This window comes from Bos javanicus, chromosome 17, assembly GCF_032452875.1.
Source record: "Bos javanicus breed banteng chromosome 17, ARS-OSU_banteng_1.0, whole genome shotgun sequence".
NCBI classification, from domain to species: Eukaryota; Metazoa; Chordata; class Mammalia; order Artiodactyla; family Bovidae; genus Bos; species Bos javanicus.
The window spans coordinates 70,734,369-70,754,386 of record NC_083884.1 but is presented as its reverse complement, the minus strand read 5'-3'; the positions used below and the strand labels follow the sequence as shown (position 1 = coordinate 70,754,386).

General features: G+C 50.5%; 1 protein-coding gene across 14 annotated transcripts in view; it reads right to left on the bottom strand.

Annotated features, from left to right (window-relative positions):
* Positions 1-20,018, bottom strand: part of SFI1 (SFI1 centrin binding protein) — a 97,513-nt gene that overhangs the window by 12,627 nt on the left and 64,868 nt on the right. For 10 of the 14 annotated variants that reach the window (XR_009730482.1, XM_061385442.1, XM_061385440.1 and 7 more), the window contains 10 exons: positions 18,539-18,631; positions 16,404-16,501; positions 15,175-15,241; positions 10,377-10,507; positions 3,846-3,927; positions 3,344-3,537; positions 2,565-2,640; positions 1,952-2,047; positions 1,503-1,579; positions 654-756 (listed from right to left, as the gene is read on the bottom strand). Coding sequence is in view for 13 of the 14 variants with exons in the window: in XM_061385442.1 (XP_061241426.1) it covers positions 654-756; positions 1,503-1,579; positions 1,952-2,047; positions 2,565-2,640; positions 3,344-3,537; positions 3,846-3,927; positions 10,377-10,507; positions 15,175-15,241; positions 16,404-16,501; positions 18,539-18,631 (1,017 nt within the window). In the remaining variant the exon portion in view is untranslated. The remainder of the gene's footprint in view (positions 1-653; positions 757-1,502; positions 1,580-1,951; positions 2,048-2,564; positions 2,641-3,343; positions 3,538-3,845; positions 3,928-10,376; positions 10,508-15,174; positions 15,242-16,403; positions 16,502-18,538; positions 18,632-20,018) is intronic. The other 4 variants (XM_061385444.1, XM_061385445.1, XM_061385447.1 and 1 more) reach the window with 4 other exon arrangements.

Below are 20,018 nucleotides of genomic sequence, written 5' to 3'. Positions count from 1 at the left end.
CTCACGCCGGCCTGTGAACTTCCCCGAGAGCAGACTGGACCCTGACCACGTGGAACTGCTGTTGGTTCACAGAGGCCCCAGAGCTGCCAGGACAGCCTCGGGCTCCCAGCAAACTGCCTTCTTCTGAAATGCCCCCGAGTCGAGGACCACCTCCACCACGGCATGTGCGTCCTGTCACATGATGTGACTTGTTCCCATGCACCCCCAGCATGTGGAGCCAGGGCACCAATTCCTGCCAACTGTGACCAATGACCTCACTTTCCAGGAGGCTCTACAGAAAGCCCCCGAGGCCATGAATCCCGCAAGGCCAAAGAGCAGCAGGGGTCAGGGAGGCCTCCCCGTGATGATACGAGGAGACAGAGGCGTGGCGTCCCAAGGGAAGGTTCCACGTGTGTGGGCAACCCTGGTTCTGGGGAGAGCTGGTTCACAGTCAGTATACACCCTGCCTTTGTTTTACGGATGTTGGTTCAGAATTCAGTAAAAGGAGTGAGTACACAAGCCCGCCTGCTGGCCCAGCTGTGTATGTGCAGAAGGGCGCTGTCTCTTGTTCTGGGCTCCTCGTTCAGTTCACACCTCTGGAGGCACTTCCAGGCCGCCCCCTGGCAGGAACGTGGCCCCAGCCCCCCGGCGGCCAGCTGGCCCACAGGGCTCACCTTGGAGCACAGAGTCCTCCTGTAGTGAGCTGCCGCCCGGGACATCTTGTTTGCTTCGTCTGCTTGGGCCATGGCGTTCTCTCTCCAGCGACGTAACACATGCCTGCGGGCACACGGGGGGACAGGTGACCTGGGGGTGGACAGTGCGAGGCTCTTCTGCTTGGTCGTGAATCGAGGTCTCCCCACACCCGAGCGTGTCCGTCGCACGGACGATTTACGTTGACTGCACACCCCGCACGCGGCTGAGCGGTGCCGTGGGAGCACCACGGGCACCACGGCCTCGTGCATTCAGGCGCCACGGGGAACACAGGGCTGCAACCCGGTGACAGCGACAGAGGCGCTGCATCCACGCTGAGAGAGGTGCAGCGGGGAGACTGAGGAAGGCACGCACAGCCCGGAACAGCAGGTGCTCAACAGCCCGAGGCAGGGGAAGAACACAGCGCGGCCGAGGGGCGTGAGTGAGCCCACGTGCGAGACGCAGACGGGCCCAGAGGCTGGAGAGAGGCCTAGAGCAGGGGTGGGGGAGGGCAGGAGGTGGGCCTGGGAGGGAGCAGAGGTGACAAGGTACCTCCCGCAGGTCTGAACGGTCAGGGAAAGGTACTCAGATGAACAAGACACGCGGGAGATGGCACAGGTGCCTCCCAGAGGCCCCGCTCAGCACACAGTGTGGGTTCAAGACACGTGAGGCCCCAGTGAGCAGCACCAGCACTGGAAACACCGAAGCCTTGCTCTCAGCAGCAGGAGGCAGCCAGGCGTGACTGCCAGACCCTGGCTGGGGTCCCCCCAACCTGCCGTGGTCTGCAGCCTGCTCCCCGGTCCCTGGGCTGTGCCAGGGACGTGCGGACTCACCGCAGCAGCCGCCTCTTGTGCCGGCTCTCCCTGGCAGCCGCCTCCTGCAGCACGCTCCGCACCCGGCTCTGATAAACCTGCAGATGACCAGGAGGACTGGAGGACCCGGGCCGCAGCGCTTGTCACCCTGGGGCAGCCGCAGGGGTACAGGGCCTGTGATGCCCAGAGCAGGCAGCACAGAGGGTGGGGGGAGGCCAGGAGCCCACCCAGGAACAGCGAGAGGACCAGCTATGCCCTCACCTGGTGAGTCCAGCCCCCAGGCCCCTGGCCCCCAGGGAAGGACAGAGAACTAGCTCAGGGGTGTAAGACCCACTGGCCAGGGCACTTGCTCTGAGTCTTGTGGAATTACTACCTCGGGAGAGGCGGGAGGAACAAGGAAGGGGAACCAAGTCTTCGGAATCCCCCTCCCTGCCAGCCGAGGAGGTCTGGGGGACCGCGGCATCGCGTACCCCCCAGGTCTGCAGCGCCCTGTGCAGCAAGCTGTGCTGGTGGTGCAGGTCGGCTCGCGCCAGCTTCCGCCACTCGGCACTGCGCAGGGCCCGGCGCTGCGGAGAGGAGAGAGCCGGCCGCCGCGGGCCCAGGGCTGAGGGGGCTTGGCCGTGCCTCGGTCTCACTCTTGGTTTGGGGAAGCTCGGGTAAAGTGGTTATTAACCCCAAGCCCAGCATCCTCCTCTGTAAACACGTTGTTTTTAGAGGGCTGTCTTAGAGGGCTGTGAGGATGACATGGGGCAAATGCCTCCTGCGGTTCAGTGCGAACCAGCAGCAGTGTGAACATTTTTCGCCCTGAAGAGGACGTCTGTGAACCGTTAGACCAGGAACTTTAGACTCAGAGCGTCCAGGAGGGACAGCCTGGCACCTGCCACAGCGGGGACCTATGCCCAGTCGTCTCATGAAACCAGCTGGGCACTCACCCCAGCTGCCGCCCGGCCTCCTGCACACACTCAGGGGAAGGTGGTTTCCGCGGGGCCGTGGAGGAGACCCTGTGTTCGCCCTGAGTCACCCTGATGAGGCTCCACCCACCCACAGCCCCAGGCGGGCAGTGCCCATGTGCCAAGGCCTCACCTCCCGCCACCTGGTCCAGGCCCGGCGCAGAAGCCATGCCGCGTGGAACCGTGCAGCCCGCATAGTGCCCGTCCTCCTGCAGGGAGACAGCTGGCACTCAGCCCAGACCCTGTGAAGGCCCTCTCGAGGGTTACCCCACTGCAGCCGGGACCCTGCCCAGGGGGTCTTAAACATGCAGGGGAATCAAGACCTTTTGGGAACAGCTGACAAAGGATTTGGGCGTTCCACCCAGAACAGCACTCACGCAGCCCAATTTTTGTGGACAAATTCACAGGGCTCTGTGTTCGTGTGGGAACAGGTAACTGAGGAGGAGGTTCAATGTGGCCAGAGTTCCAGAAGTGAGAGACCCTCGGAGCACAAAGCAGATCAAGAGAGAACCCAGGGCAGGACGACGCCTGCCGGGCACACAGGGTTGTCTGCCCTGGTCCCTGACTACGGGGTATGGTGAAACTGCCATAGTCTGCCCCGGCCATGGGCGCTTCAAGTGGCCCCAATCAGTGAGCAGGATGGAGCTGACGGGCGGGACCTCAGGTCCATAGGCCCTGCTGACCAGCCAAGGTCCTGAGTCCAGAGATCCATGAACACCCCAGGAGCCTCCCACTGCAGCCCCAGTTTTGCTTAGACGGTTTCAAGTTGAATTTCCGGGACTTAAGACCAGAATCCAGGCTGACACGACCACCTCCCCACCCCCCGGCAGACGCTCAGAGCTAACAGTCTGCCACTACAGTCAAAGCTGCCCCGAGTGGGGAAGGGTTTCCAAGGCACGAGTAGCCACTCACTCTGTTCTGAGCCCTCGGGAGCCCTCCCTCCAGACACAGAAGGCCTTCCTGAGCCGCCCGAGGTGGTGGTGGGCACAGGCCAGTGCATGCTGCTGCTGCTCCAGGCGGTGTGCCGCTGCCTGCTGGCGCCACAAGGACCATGATTTCTGCAGAAGGTGCTGCTCTGCATGGAGCACGGCCTGTGGCAGGAGAGACTGGAAGGGTCACAGAGGCGGCGGTACGGAAGCCAGGAAAAGTCCAGGCCCCGAGCGATGACCAAGGCGGAAGAGCTGGACATGCAGGAGCTGGGCGGGCCCAGAAACCATCTGCAGAGTCCACTGACAGACAAGGAAACAGATGCCAGGCCCTGCCCTGGCCTCGTGAAACCTGGCTGCAGGCGGGTCACCCTGCAGCATGGGTCTGTGTCCAGCAGCGTCCTCAGGGGCAAGGCGCCAGGTGGAGGCCTGAAGCAGGCCCTGAGTGTCCCAGCACCTCCCTGGGGGGCCCCGGGGGAGCCACTCACCATCCTCTCTGCCAAGCGGTGTTCTCGATGCTGAGACATCTTCTGACACCAGATGGCAAACACCTGCTTCTCTAACACCTCCCTGAAAAGAGTGAATAACAGGAGAGCACTTAACTCCACAAGAATGATACGTTCCAAATGACTGGGTTTTTTCTCTTATATTAAGAGCCAAATAAGCCCAGGTGGGGAGCAAGGAAAGCAGACAAAAGCCAAACCCCCCAAATGACCTGACACATTCCACACAGTTTCCGGCCTCACCCACACGGCGTGAAGACGACTCAGGCCTGGAGACCCTGTTTCTTCCTGCGCCCCACGCTCAATTACCCACAGTGCTCGACGGGCGCAGGGAAAGCCCTTCCAGTCCCTGCTGAGCAGCCAGGCTGCTGCTACCCACGTCCTTAGGGCAAGCAGTTAAAAACAGAAGCCGGAAAACACAAAGCTGAGCTGGGCCCCAAGAAAAAGAAGTTCAAACAAGTATTTCAGGTGAAGTGGACAGAGAGATGGTCTGCACCTCTGCCCAGGCCTACCTGCACACCGTGAGTGAGTGAGTGAGTGAGTGAAGTCGCTCAGTCGTGTCCGACTCTTTGTGACCCCATAGACTGTAGCCTACCAGGCTCCTCAGTTCGCGGGATTTTCCAGGCAAGAGTACTGGAGTGGGTTGCCAGATCCAGAGGATCTTCCCAACCCAGGGATCGAACCCAGGTCTCCCGCACTGTAGGCAGACAGCTTACTGTCTGAGCCACCAGGGAAGCAGCACTGGGACAACTGGTCAACAGCCTGCAGGGGCTGTGCCTTGGCAAAGCCATTAGGACTGATGCTGGGGGACGGGAGACAGCGACCCTGGCGTTTAACCCGTCGGATACACCACTCAGAACAAAGAGCTGCACTTCCTGCCAGGACACAGCAACCCATCCGTCCACGTGGTACAAACTGGGACAAGATGCACGAAGTTACTGTTTCCAGGCACCGCAGGTGTGATCATCGAGGGACAGGGAACGTGCAAGGTGAGCCCCATTTCGCCTGGGGGGCACCTTCTGGACACTGGGGTCAGGGGAGGGAGGCCGAGGACAGCACGACAATCTTGCTGAGCTGAGGCAGAGACCGCAAATTATTTCTGGGAATCCCCAAATCACAAATTATCAAAGGAAAAAAAAAATCAAGGAATTGGACCGTACTGAAATTAAACACTTCCGCTCACAAAAAAATGAAAACAAAACACAGTTAATTCACGTCAGTACATATATAATCACCTACTTTGCTCTCAGTTAAAATAAATAGTTAGAAAATGAAAAAGCCAGCCACATCCTGGAAGAGAGTATTTTCAATACCGTAGTCCAACAAAGAGCTGGTATCCAGAAAATATTTTTAAAATCTTCTACAAATCAGTAAGAGTTTTTAAAAGACACACAATTCAATTCTCTTAAAAACTAGGAGAAAGACTTGAACGGACACCTCCCAAAAGGTATAAAGTGGTCAGTGAGCATGTGATAAAGGCCAAAAGGATCAAAACCTGTCTGGTATTCCAAGGATGAAAATCAGCTCAGACTGAAAAGCGTAAATGCAGCCCGACCATGCATCAGGTCTGGAGGACTCCCACACTTGATGAAGCCAACCACAAGCCAAGCCTGCTTCTCCCTTGGTGACGCGGCAGCTGTCAGACGCCACGAGGACCCCCTTGTCCTCAGCAGTGATGCCCAGATAAGCTCTGCTGTGACCACTCACTCCCGAGGACACTCACGATGACAATGCTCCCAAGTGAGTCCCCACCTCTCAACCCGCCCCATCTGGCCTCAGAAACAGCGATCCATCCAAAAAGGAACCCTCTTTCTCTTAGAGCCTCCTCGGTTACAAATTCCCTTCCCTCGTGTACAGAGAGCAGCACTCCAGAGCTCCCTCCTTCCTGGCAGTCAATCTGACTTGGTCAAATTACACATGTCCTGTTTCTGGCTCATGAGCTTTAAGGAAGAGACGTCACTTTGCCAACAAAGGTCTGATCAGTCAAGGCTGTGGGCTTCCCCGACAGCTCAGTTGGTAAAGACCCCGGTTTAATTCCTGGGTTGGGAAGATCCACTGGAGAAGGTAGGCTACTCACTCCAGTATTCTTGGGCTTCCCTGGTGGCTCAGCTGGTAAAGAATCCGCCTCCAATGTGGGAGACCTGGGTTCAATCTCTGGGTTGGGAAGATCCCCCGGAGAAAGGAAAGGCTACCCACTCCAGTATTCTGATCTGGAGAATTCCATGGACTGTCAGTCCATGGGGTCATAAATAGTTGGACACGGCCGAGCGACTTTCATGGTTTTTCCAGCAGTCATGTAAGGATGTGAGAGTTTGACCATAAAGAAGGCTGAGTGCATCACCAACTCAATGGACATGAGTTTGGGCAAACTCCAGGAGATAGTGAAGGACAGCAAAGCCTGACGTGCTGCAGTCCACGGGGTCACAAAGAGTCGGACAAGCCTTAGCGAATGAACAGCAACAATCAGGCTTTAAAGAAATGCTGTACATCATTAGTCCTCAGGAAAATGAAACTGCTCTCCACATACCCACTGAAACAGCAAAGCTGAAAAGACTTCGAGAGCAATGTTGGGGCTTCCCTGGCAGGCCAGTGGTTGAGAATCTGCCTTGCAATGCAAGGGACACAAGTTCGAGCCCTGACTTGGGAAGATCCCACATGCTGTGGAGCACCTAAGCCCATGCGCCGCAACTAATGAGCCTGTGCTTTAGAGCCCTTCAGCCCCAGCTACTGAAGCCTGCATGCCCTCGAGCCTGCGCTCAGCAGCGAGAAGCCACTGCAATAAGAAGCCCACACACCGCAACTAGAGAGCAGCCTCCACTCGCCACAAGTAGAGAAAAGCCCACGAAGCAACGAACACCTAGCACAACCAAAAATAAATAAAAAAATATTTTAATGTTGGTGAGGATGCTGGAGCAACCAGAATCCTCAGGTTTTCTGGTTTGAGCAGAAAATGCTATAGCCACCTACAAGATTAAGCAGATGCCCACCCTCTGACCCAGAAGTCTACTTCAAGGTATCGACCCAAGAGAAGCGAAAATGTGTTCCACTAAAACAGTGTCCACAGTAGCCTTAGGTACGACGGCCTCAAACTGGAAAACAACTCCTATGTTAAAACAGATCGAAACAGTGTCTTAGACACATACAATTGAATACTACTCAGCAAGTTAAAAACAGCTATAGATACATGCAATAACCTGGCTCAATCTCAAAAACATTAGGCTGAACTTTAAAAGACTCGAAGACACAATAGAGCAGGTACTATATGATCCCATTGTGCAAAGTTCAAAACCACACAAAAACGAACCTAGAAGGGCAGAACGCAGAACAGGGATTACTCGTGCGGGTAGGAACTGACTGGAAAAGGGCAGGAAGGAACTCTCCGGGATGATGGAAGCATTCTGTATCTCAGGTGGGGTGCTAGTTATCCTGCGACGCAATCTGTAAAAATTCAATCTACTTGCTTAACATCTATACCTTTTACTGTATGTAAATTTTAGCTCAATTAAAAAAAAAAAAGGCAAATGGTATCGCCTCATTCTCAGTATAATGTTTCACTGGCTGGTTAATAAAACTATTTAGTCATAATTCATGAGATTCCACCATGAATTCAGTTTATATTCCTGAAATATTTTTTTAAGTACCCCAAGAATTATGGAAAGATAGAACATATGCTTTTTTTTTTTGGAACTTTGATTTGCTAAACTCGAAACCAAACCCATGGACATCAATTTACCTTAAGAGCCACAAATCAGTTCCAGGGGATGGATTATCCTACTCAATGGTCATGGCAACCCTGTGGGATATTATCACTTCATCTCCATTTTACATTTGAGGAAACTGGGGCTCAGAGAGACTGAGTGACTTGCCCAGAGCCACAGAGCTGCCAAGCGTGCAGTGTGGTCTGCACTCAGTCGGGCCTGTCGGCTTCTAAGCCAGGTTCCCAATTACTCCGCCTCCTCGTGAACCAGGAAGGCAGGAACCTGAAAAACTGAGTTTTCTAAAAAGATCCAACTAAACCCAAAGAAGTAAAGTCTAGATCTTTTTCGCCAGCCTTCAAGCCTCCATCTGACTCCCTACCTTGATTCGCCCTCCACACTTTTGTCTCAAGTGATGGTTCTAAACTCGCCCAAGGCTGACGCCAACCACATCCCTTTTAGGAGCTCCTCTGGGCTGCTTTGAAGGTGCCCTTGATTTCTGGTCCTCATAACATCCCAAAATACAAACAAGCAAGCAACAGAACCAGCTCATTTGTAAAGGAAACGTATGTTGTAGGTAGTGAAGCCATTTGTTGAATGCCTCTTACATTAGACCTCAGTACGGAAACTAAGGCAAAGCCCCTCTCTGCAGCAGAGGGGGCAGAGATAAGTGCCAGCCCACGCCAGCCTCTCTGCTTCGTGGCCACCCACTAAAAGCACCTCCTTGAACTTAGTGTACGGAGTCCAGGATTCTGGCTGACCCTCTCACACCAGCGTTCGGCGCCTCCAAAGCCAAGTGCATGTCCACTTCTCCCGGAGCTGGTCCCTCCCCGTGTGTGCCCTAAGTGATGCACACCGCGCTCAGGGCGACATCCAAAGTGTCACTACTTCCACGCACCTGCCAAACACCTGTCCGCGATCTACCTCCCGGAGCTGGTCCCCCGTGTGTGCCCTAAGTGATGCGCACCGCGCTCAGGGCGACATCCAAAGTGTCACTACTTCCACGCACCTGTCAAACACCTGTGCGCGATCTACCTGCAGGATCAGGCGGCCCCTCAGTCTGGCCCTCCTCATCCCACCATCCACTCTCCCCCACCCACAAAGCAAGCCTCCCCAGGCACACCCCTCAGCACCAGCTCTGAGCCCTGGAAGAACCTGTGTTGACACTGTGAAGACACAGATGGCCTGTTCTTTAGGACTGTTCTCCAACTGTCCCTTGAGCATCAGTCTCTCCTCCTCACCAAGACTGAAAGTTCCTACCAGGTCATAGGGCTCCAAAACCACCGCAGATAGTGACTGCAGCCATGAAATTAAAAGATGCTTACTCCTTGGAAAGTTACGACCAACCTAGACAGCATACTAAAAAGCAGAGACATTACTTTGCCAACAAAGGTCCATCTAGTCAAGGCTATGGTTTTTCCAGTGGTCATGTATGGATGTGAGAGTTAGACTGTGAAGAAAGCTGAGCACTGAAGAATTGATGCTTTTGAAATGTGGTGTTGGAGAAAACTCTTGAGAGTCCCTTGGACTGCAAGGAGATCCAAGCAGTCCATCCTAAAGGAGACTAGTCCTGGGTGTTCATTGGAAGGTCCGATGTTGAAGCTGAAACTCCAATACTTTGGCTACCTGATGCGAAGAGCTGAATTCATTTGAAAAGACCCTGATGCTGGGCAAGATTGAGGGCAGGAGGAGAAGGGGACAACAGAGGATGAGATGGTTGGATGGCATCACTGACTCGATAGACATGGGTTTGGGTGAACTCCAGGAGTTGTTGATGGACAGGGAGGCCTGGCGTGCTGCAGTCCATGGGGTTGCAGAGTCAGACACAACTGAGTGACTGGACTGAACCAAGTCATAAAAAGACCTTCCTCCTGATCCAGCAGCAAATGCTTGGACTTTGGAATCAGGAAGACCTGAATGTAAACACTGGCTGTTGTTACACGGTGAGTCATTTATCACTTTGAACCTGTTCTCTCCGGGCTGCTGTGAGAAGGAAATTATTAGTGGAGATGATGTCGTCACAGGCAAATGGGCTTCTGTATTTTCCATTCTCCCCTCGCACCACACCTACACCTCTGTGGCCACCAGTTAGTCATTAATGACCTCTTCACTGTACTCCACTAACGGGTGGCGCAAACCTGCTCTCGGCAAGGCTGCCCCCACGGGAGCTAAAAGGATGGAGTTCTGTCCATCCTAACTTTGCTGACAATATTTTCAAGGCTTCAAAAAGTCAGGTTGAGGGACTTCCCTGGTGGCCTAGGAGTTAAGAGACCGCCTTCCAATGTGAGGGACACAGGTCCCCGGTTGGGGTTGACAAAGGTCCCAGGCTGATCCCTGGTTGGGGAACTAAGATCCCACATGCCACGGGGCACCTAAGCTCACACTGACCACAACTAAAGAAGCACCCCCATGAAGACCGCATCCATCGAGAGGGAAAAGATGGTCCAGCGGAAGAGGAGCCAGCATTTCAGGGAAATCATGCTCAGGAAAGCCAGCCAAGGTGATGCGACGTCCAGCCACACCCCGATCCGGGACGCTGATGGGCAGCTTTAAAGCAGCTCACTGCGGCTCGTGATGCGGGAAGGGATATAAAACCAGGGCAGTTCTCGAAGCACTTGTACACAGATGGGCAAATGTTTCCCCAGGGGAAACACGGGCTGTCTCTTCCGGGCAGACGAGCTCAGTGAGCCTACAGTGTTCAAAATCCAGGAAGAACCCAGGCCGACGGTGCCAACAGGCTGAGAAACGAAACAAAGGGCTGCATGGGCAGCAGCAGACCTGGACCCGAGACACGTGGCCGGAGAAGAGCCGCGCGGGGTACCTGTGAAAGCACGCTGCCCGGGCCTCGAGGGCTCGCTGCTGCTGGCGCCACCGCCAGAGTCTCCTCCACGCCTGGAAGGCTGCAGGCAGGGCTCTCTGCTGGAAGTGGCCGTCTGCTCTGGCCTGCAACAGCTGAGGGGAAGACCGTGAATGACCATTTGCAGTTTACATTAAAAACAAAAAAAGTCTTTCCAGGTCACATTCTCAAAGGAGGACTGCTTCCGGTACAAACACCTTTTAAAATGAAAAGCATGACTTCCAATTTCTGCCAACATGACAGGTGAAAAATGAAATAATAGGTGGAAAACTTTGCCTTTCATTAAAAGTGAATTAAGCGTCTCTCCCTACATTTGACCCCATATGCGTGTGTATGCGTATCTATCTAACGTTTTGTCCTATGGCCCAAGTGTTCATCCTCATTGCCCAGTTTACTGACTGTCAGCATTTAACTCAGTGACATATACGGGTTTTTTGAACCTTAAATTTATTAGTCCTCTGTTGTGTGTGTTATCAATTTTTGTTTCCACCCTGTATCTTTTGATTTTATAATACTTTTTTGAAATACAGAGTCTTTAAATTTTTATGTAATTATAAAAGGCTACTTAATCTACTATAGGATCAGTAAAATCTACCATGTGACCCAGAAACCCCACTACTGGGCATATACCCTGAGAAAACTATCATCAAAAAGGACACATGTACCAATGTTCACAGCAGCACAGTTTACAACAGCCAGGACACGGAAGCAACCTAAATGTCCATCAGCAGATGAATGGAAAAAGAAGTTGTGGTACATATATCAGAATATCACTCAGCTGTAAAAAAGAATGAATGAGTCAGTTCTAGTGAGGTGGACGAACCTAGAGCCTGTTACAGAGTGCAGTGAATCAGAAAAACGAACATATGTATGCATATATATGGAATCTAAAAAAATGATACTATCTGCAGGGAAGGACTGGAGATACAGATGTGGAGGATGGGTTTGTGGACACAGTGGGGGAGGGAGCGAGTGGGAGAATGGGAAGTAGCTTCTGCATATGGACACCATCAGGTGTCAGACGGATGGCTGGGGAGAAGTGCTGTGTGGCACAGGGAGCCCCGTCTGGCCCTCTGTGATGACCTAGAGGGATGCAATCAGGGAGGGAAAGGGGGGATGTATGTATGATTATGGCTGATTTGCACTGTTGTATGGCAGAAGCCAACACAAATTAAAATAAAAAACATGTATATTTAAATAAAAAACAGGAAGAAAAAAAGGCAACTACTGTTCTGTCCAGTTTTAAGCTGGCTTAAACTTCAGGACATTCAGAAAACTAAGATCACGGCATCTGATCCCAACACTCTGTGGCAAATAGACGGAGGAAAAAATGGGAAGATTGACAGACTGTATTTTCCTGGGCTCCAAAATCGCTGAGGATGGGGACACAGCCATGGAATTAAAAGACACTTGCTCCTGGAAGAAAACTTTTGATAAACCTAGACAGAGTATTAAAAAGCAGAAACATCACTTTGCTGATGAAGGTCCATCTAGTCAAAGCTATGGTTTTTCCAGTAATCATGTACAGATCTGAGAGTTGGACCATAAAGAAGGCTGAGCGCCGAAGAACTGATGCTTTTGAATTGTGGTGCTAGAGAAGACTCTTGTGAGTCCCTTAGACAGCAAAGAGATCAAACCAGTCAATCCTAACGGAAATCAACCCTCAATATTCACTGGAAGGACTGATGCTGAAGCTTCAGTATTTGGGCCACCTGTTGCGAAGAGCTGACTCACTGGAAAAGACCCTGATGCTGGGAAAGATTGAGGGCAGGAGAAGAGGGTGACAGAGGGTGAAATGGTTGGATGGCATCACTGACTCAATGGACATGAGTTTGGGCAAACTCCAGGAGGTAGCGAAGGACAAGGAAGCCTGGTGTGCTGCAGCCTACAGGGCCACAAAGAGTTGGACACGGCTGAACAACTGACAAAAACTACTATTCTATGGCTATTCTATGGCTACATCAGTAGGAAGATGTACCACTGACAGAATGATACATATGCCTCCATGATACAAAATCCTGGGGTGGCGGGGAAGCATACATATGTGTGGCGGTTTTTAAGATAGGGCTGGCTGCAGGGAATTCCCTGTCAGTCCAGTGGCTAGGGCTTCCACCACTGGGGGGCACGGGTTCCATCCCTGGTTGGGGAACTAAAACCCCCATGCCTCAGCCAAAAACGGTAACAACAAATAAAACAAAACCAAAAAACAAGACTGCAAACTCTTTGATCTTCCTTTCCTTGAACCTGGGTGGACAGTGACTACTTTGACCAGTGGTGAAAGTGACACTAAGTGACCTCAAAGGCTGGGTCATAAAGAGCCACATAGCTCCTGTCCTGTTCGTGGGAACACTCTGGGAGCCCTAAGCTGCAACACAGGAAGTCTGCTACCCAGGGGCCGCCATGCTGAAAGGAAGCCCGAGCCTCTGGGGAAGGCCGTGCATAGGCTCTCTAGTTAACAGTCCCAGTGGAGCCCTGTCTTTGAGTCATTCCAGCCCCAGAACCAGGTGAGTGAGTGAGGAAACTAAGCTAAATGACTCCAACCCCCTGCCACTAGAATCATACCAGCAGAGGCCCCAGCAACACGGAGCAGAGACCAATCATCCTTGCTATGTCCTCTCTATTTTTGACACACAGAATTCTTAAAACATAATAAAGTGGTGGTTGTTTTAATCCACTGAGTTTGGAGTGATTTTTTTTTACAGAGCAACAGAAAATTTTACAGCATGCCTATGTGTGTGTTTGTGAATATATGGGTACACACACTCCTACTCACACAGAGGAAAAAAAATATCAGGTTTACTCACCAAATGTCATCTTAGAGGCAGGATTATGGGTATTTTTTTTCTTTTTTTATGTCTTTGTACACTTCTCAAATTTTCTGTGATGTCTACCTATTGCTTATGGGCATTTTCAAGTATACAAAAGAGTAGAAGCAATAATAAAACAAATCCCCACAGACTTCTCACCCAGCTTCAACAACAAGCAAACATTCTCGCCATTCTTTGTAATATCACTTCTTAAATAGAAGGAAACGCATAATAAATTACATGTTTATCTTTTCTTAAAATAAAAGGCACTGATGTGTTCCTGGATATCTGAACCAAGCAATAATACCCAGATTGTTAGCTACAGGTTTTTTAAAACACAACAGCTGAGCAGGGCTCTTACTATTTTTCAGACCGTCCACTGTGTGGGCTGCGCTGGAGGCCTGTAGAGATAAGGACTCAACCCTTGACCTTCTTCCAGTGCTGGGCCCCAGGGTCGAGGGGATCCCTCTTTTTCAGGGAGAAATTCAATGAGACCCTTTGCTTCTTTTCCACCTTGAATAAACATAACCTTTCAACTTGGGGGCTCATGTTCTTTTTCTAAAAGGACTCTTTCTTCATATTCTGTTGTGCTTGCAGTAAATGACCTTGAGAGACCAGGTGGCAATGTCTTTTCCAAAACAGCCACATAATCCAAAGGGATGTCAAAGAATGCACCAATTCTAAGCCTTTTCCAGGTGTGGAAGGCAAAGGTGACGCAGAATCGACCCAGGCTCTGATCTGTCCCAAACATCAAGCACTGGGGTGGTCTTTGGGGTAAAGTCTGAAGCAGTCACCAGCAGCTCATCTGTTTGTTCACCTGTGTCCCTCGCTCGTCCAAACACAGTCAGGGCCTGCCCTTGGCCAACAGTTCAGGAGATGAATGGGGCAGGGCAGGCTCTGTGCTCAAGGAGCCTAGAGCCTGGTGGGGTGGACAGGGTGGGGGCAGCCAATGCTGGGTGATGAGAAGGCTGCGTGTGGCACAGGGGCAGGGGCCAGGGCTGACACCTGAGCTGAAAGGGCAGTGGGCAGACTGGGAAACAGGAGCAGGCAGAGAACACCCAGGAAGGACTGGCAGCTGGACTGTGCACAGCTATGAAGGGCAGAGTGGAAATAGGAACAGGGAGAAGAGCAGACAGGACCAGCTCCCAAGGGAGTCAGTATGATGTTCAAACCAAGCAACCAGCCAAGCTCCTTAGATCCATGTGCCAGACTCGAGCAGCAGATAGATGAGGAGGTGGAGAGGGCAGCAGCAAAATAACCAGGAGAAGCCTGGTTCGTGTCCCGCCCGTTTTCACCGGGGGAAGGCCAAGCAAAGAGCTGAGCAGCCCATGTCCTACTGTGAGGCCCTGCAGACATCATCAATTGAACACACACTCCCCTGAGCCTGATGTGGCCTGGAAACCCACCTTTCTCAGTTCAGCGATCAGCCATCATTAGAGGCCCTCCGGGGCTGAACTACAAGCCCCGTGAGAGTAGGAACCCCCTGTGCTTTGTATCATAGCTGCATTCTCAGGGCCTGGCTTGGTCTCAGGCATAGCAGCTGTTCGGTAAGCCTTTCTCCACCTGCCTCCTCCCACCACCGCGGGCACCTGTGTCTCACGTGGTTTAGCTCTGGGATATGGGACTCAGGCTCTCCACCTTCCCCGGCATCTCCCGAAGGTCCCACGGGATGAAGGGCTGGCTGAGGACAGTCAAGATGTGAACAGAATGGCTTATACGCTCATCGCCTTCATAGAGCAGCTGTGCTGTCAAAGCACATGGAGGCAGGGATGGGAGTCATGCAGACCTTGACACTCCTGGAGGGCCCTGGGGCAGAACCTTGAGCTTTTCAGTGCCCTTGCCTCCAAACCAGAACACCAGGCCTCCTGACACAGGCCTTCCCTAAGAATCTCTCCAACACCAGCAGATCCAAGAACGTGAGCCAGCAGAGCCCGCTGAGCTGAGGAACTCCGTACCTGCTGGGATCGCCTCTTCTGGGTGGACTGTGACCACAGCCGGAAACACTTGCGAAGCAATATTATTCTGAAACGAAACACAACACAAGGGAGTCACCCTCCCACTTCCAGGCTTCTAAACTTTTGTTTTGACTTTAAGGAAGGTGAATCTGGGTGCAGGTACTTCGGATTTCTGACATGAAATCCACCAACCCCTGGTTTTGGACTGTGGCCCAATCCCCAAAATTTAACAGCTTTCTTGTAAACCAAATTGGACCACCAAGAACAGTGGACTTGGAATTAGGTAATATGTATGAAATCCCCCCAGTATGCTGAACTTTCTGGTTTTATGGCCAAACTCTGGGGTCTTTTAGGACCATGTTGGTCTGTGACATGCCTTCACATAATACCAAGATTGAGAACCACACTCAGCTTTGTAAAACAGGACTTATAATAGTAATATACCCTGGCAGCTCCGATATGAGTCGGCTAAATACTGGGATTCTCACTGACTCATTAAAAAGTGCTCCAAAATTGGACCCATAGCTATGCAAATTAAGTTATACTCTTGGGGGAGGGTTTATTGAACATGTCTTGCAGCAAGAAAGTGAATAAAAAGTAATAAAAAATTTTTTTAGAAAAGGGGATTCCCTGGCAATCCAGTGGTTAGGGTTCCACACTCACTGCTGAGGACCCTGGTTCAATCCCTGGTGGGGGAATTAAAAATCCCACAAGCCACGAGGGGCAGTCAAAAAAAAATAAAAAGTGAACAGCGGTTCCCTCTGAAAAATAAGACTAAGCCGTTGAAGGAAGGCGTCCAGGCAGTCGTTACTTTTTACTTTCTATTTCTTTTCTATACATTCTGAGTTTTCCCTGTGGACATGTGATGCTTTTATTTACTTAATCTAACTGAATGTTTAACTGAGGACATGCTTCACAACCTCCAAGACCAAGCCACAAACACCCACCTGCCTGGGACGTCTCTGTAACACTAATGACGCCTGAATCCCAAGACAGAACGTCACCGACGCCTGAGACCTGAGGCGCTGCTGGCCGAGCACCGGCACAAGCGCTCCTCATCCCACCTCCCACCTCATCAACCGAGCGGAAGAGGCAGGCGCAGGAACCACGGGTCCACGGCAGGGCCTTTCCGAATCTGCACGGTAACGTGGGGAAGGGCGGTGATGACTCCTAGAGACCAGCAAGCAAGTCACAGCGGGCCCTGGGGAGCCTGCAGGCCACGTCCCTACCTGCGGTGGTCCCAGGCAGCACGCAGGAAGGGCAGCTGCTCTCTTTCCTCCCTCTGCTCGAGCCGCGACTGCCAGAGGTTCCAGACCCTGTGAAGCAGCTGAAGTGAAACAAGAAGGAAATGGAAGTGCATTAATGCAAAACGATCTCTCCTGACCCATTAGGTAGCGAATCTGTAACTCCAGAAGATGCAGGAATTACCTCAATTTGGAACACCCGACATGTAACAGACTTGAAAAATAATTATGGCCAAACTATATGGAACTATTCTGGGCCAACATAAAAAACAAACTGCTGAATCTATCAGATCTGTGGAAATAAAAATGAAGAAGCTGTTCCTAATCGGGGCCTCATGGAGGCCAACACCATTTTAGAAATTAAAACTGATCTTATTACATATTACTACTTACGAATCTTTTGTGATCCCATGGACTGCAGCCCACCATGCTCCTCTGTCCATGGGACTTCCCAGGGAAGAATACTGGAGTGGGTTGCCATTTCTTACTCCAGGAGATCTTCCCAACGCAGGGACTGAACCTGGATCTCTTGCATCTCCTGCACTGGCAGGTAGATTCTTTACCCTGGTGAAGGGAGCTCACTGTCTACGAAGTAGTCTTGCCAAAAAACATTTAACTTCAATCTAGTCAAGCCCTTAGATCTAATTTCCAGTTCACAAGAGCTACATAGGAAAAAGGGAAATCAAATGACATCAAAAGTAAACAGAAAAATGGAGAATAGGAAGACTGTACAAAAAACTGGTCTTCCTTTTCAAAAAGTCAATGTCATTAAAAATACATATATACGTTATGCTAAGTGAAATGATCCAGTCACAAAAGGGCAAAGTTCTATAAATATGAGGTACCTGGAACAGTCAAATTCACAGAGACAGGAAGGAGAGCGGTGGTTGCCAGAGGCTGGGGGAGGTGGAGGAGACTGGGATTTACTGTTTTGGTTCTGCAAGATGAAAGGATTCTGGAGATGGGTGATGTGCACAGTGATGTTAATGTACTTAATGCCACTGAACTGTACACTTAGTGGTTAAGATGAAGTTTTGTGTGTTTTACCACAATTAAAAAATAAACATGTTAAACAAAAGAAATGGGGGGTGGGGGAAGCTTATTGATTTACTAGAGTCTTAAGAGACATAACCCAATGTAGTAAGTCATAAATTTTTAATTGAATCCTGGCTTGTAAAAAACAACTATAAACACATTTGGGTCTGGGGCAACTGAATTTGAATATGGAAATTTCAACATGTGCTCGGTATTGGTTAATACTGGGCTCCTCAGGTGGCACTAGTGGTAAAGAATCCTGACGATGCAAGAGATCCAGGTTCAGTCCCTGGGTCGGGAAGACCCCCTGGAGTAGAAATGGCAACCCACTCCAGTATTCTTGCCTGGAAAATCCCATGGACAGAGGAGCCTGGCAGGCTACAGTCCAAGGGGTTGCAAAGAGTTGGACATGACTGCGTGAGCACACACTGGTTAGTATTAGAGCATTACTATTCGTTTTGTTAGGGATGATAATGATATTGTGGTTATAGAGCAAAATGTCCTCATTTGGGGGCAATGCATACTCAAACGTTTAGATGTAAAGTGTCAAAACATCTGTAATTTACTTTGAAATGACTCAGGAAAAAAAAGCAATTGTTAACAACTGTTGAACTTAAATGGTAAACTGAGATTTATTATACTATTTTTTATATTTTTTCTGTACATTTGAACACTTTCACAATTAGAAAACCCCCTTCTATGCCCAGAAGCACAACTGACAAATGAAGGTAGAATGCTGGTTACCCTCAGGAAAATTAACCACTGAAGACGACAGACACACGGTGCAAACGGTACCAAAGTCCCTGGAACGCACGACTTAAGACTATACTCCCCAGGTCAAGGCTGAATCCACAGTGCTTGACCTCTGATTCAATCACCAATTTTTTTTCTTAAGCAAACAGATAAAAAACGGCATTACATAAGAGAAAAAAGTTTCTCTATCCTGTGGTATGGATCACTGAAGAATATGGACCTGAAGGTTTTGGAGTCTCAAGATCTGAACAAACCTCTAAGCACAAAGGTTAAAAAAAAAAGAGAAAGAAGGGCCATCAGAAGAAATGCCTTGGTACAGAAGAGGGCCTCACCATGACATCATGCTGTTGGTGAGCAAGATTCCTTCTTATCCGTTGGAGACGGGCGTGGGTCACGTTGTCTTTCAGGGCTTTAAAGCAAAGATGCTGTGAAAAGAACAGACACAGTCAACAGTGTGCCTGTAACAGTAAGCTCGACGCCGGAGTAGGTGGTGAGAAGCTCAGCCATGGCTGTTCACAGATGCTCCCGGGTCCCAGACAGTGTTTCTCTGCTTTGAGATTCAACTGGGAGTCTGATGCAAGCCAGCCCACACAGTTGGCACTTAATAAACACTCCCTGTTGCCCACAGGTACTGCACACACACGAGCAAATCACCCTCACCCCTGACCAGGAGAAGTCCCTGTGACCCACACAGAAACACCAGACAAAGGTCAAAATATCACCACTACCTCTCAGAGAAGAGACAGACTTTCAGATTATGGTGGGTTTGTTTTTTTTTACCATGTGGGGTCAACGTGTATACTTGGTTCAGTTGCTAAGTCATGTTCGACTCTTTGTGACCCCATGACTGCAGCACACCAGGCTTCCCTGCCCTTCACTATCTCCCCCAGTTTGCTCAAACTCATGTCCACTGAGTCACTGATACCATCCAACCATCTCATCCTCTGTCACCCACTTCTCCTCCTGCCTTCAATCTTTCCCAGTATCAGGGTCTTTTCCAATGAGTCAGTTCTTCGCATCATGTGGCTAAAGTATTCGAGCTTCAGCATTAGTCCTTCCAATGAATACTGAGGGTTGATTTCCTTTAGGATAGACTGGTTTGATCTCCCTGCAGTCCAAGGAACTCTCAAGAGTCTTCTCTAGCACCACGGTTCGAAAGCATCAATTCTTCGGTGCTCAGCCTCCTTTATGGTCCAACTGTCATATCTGTACATGACTACTGGAAAAACCAGAGGTTTGACTAGATGGACCTTTGCTGGCAAATTGATGTCTCTATTTTTTAATATGCTATCTCGGATTGTCAGCTTTTCTTAATACGTTATCTCTTTTCTTTAATACATTATCTCGATTGAAGATTTTTTTTTAAGGAGTAAGTGACTTTTAATTTCATGGCTGCAGTCACCAGCCACAGCGATTTTGGAACTCCCCCAAATAAAGTCTGTCACTCTTTCCATTGTTTCCCCATCTATTTGCCATGAAGTGATGGGATCAGATGCCACGATATTCGTTTTTTGAATGTTGAGTTTTAAGCCAGCTTTTACACCCTCTTCTCTCACCTTCATCAGAAGGCTCTTTAGTTACTCTTTGCTTTCTGTCATCAGGGTGGTATCACCTGTATATCTGCAGTTGTTGCTATTCCTCTTGGCAATCCTGTATATTTACACAACCGCAAATGCAGTTTTGCAGAGTAGAACAGAAGGAAAAGAAGTAATCTTTGGTGACTGAGGTCGGGGAACAGGGGCAAGACATGCTGGCCTGGCTCCAGCTCCGTCCAAAATGCTTCACGGGTGACTAAGCAGAGCCCATGCTCCA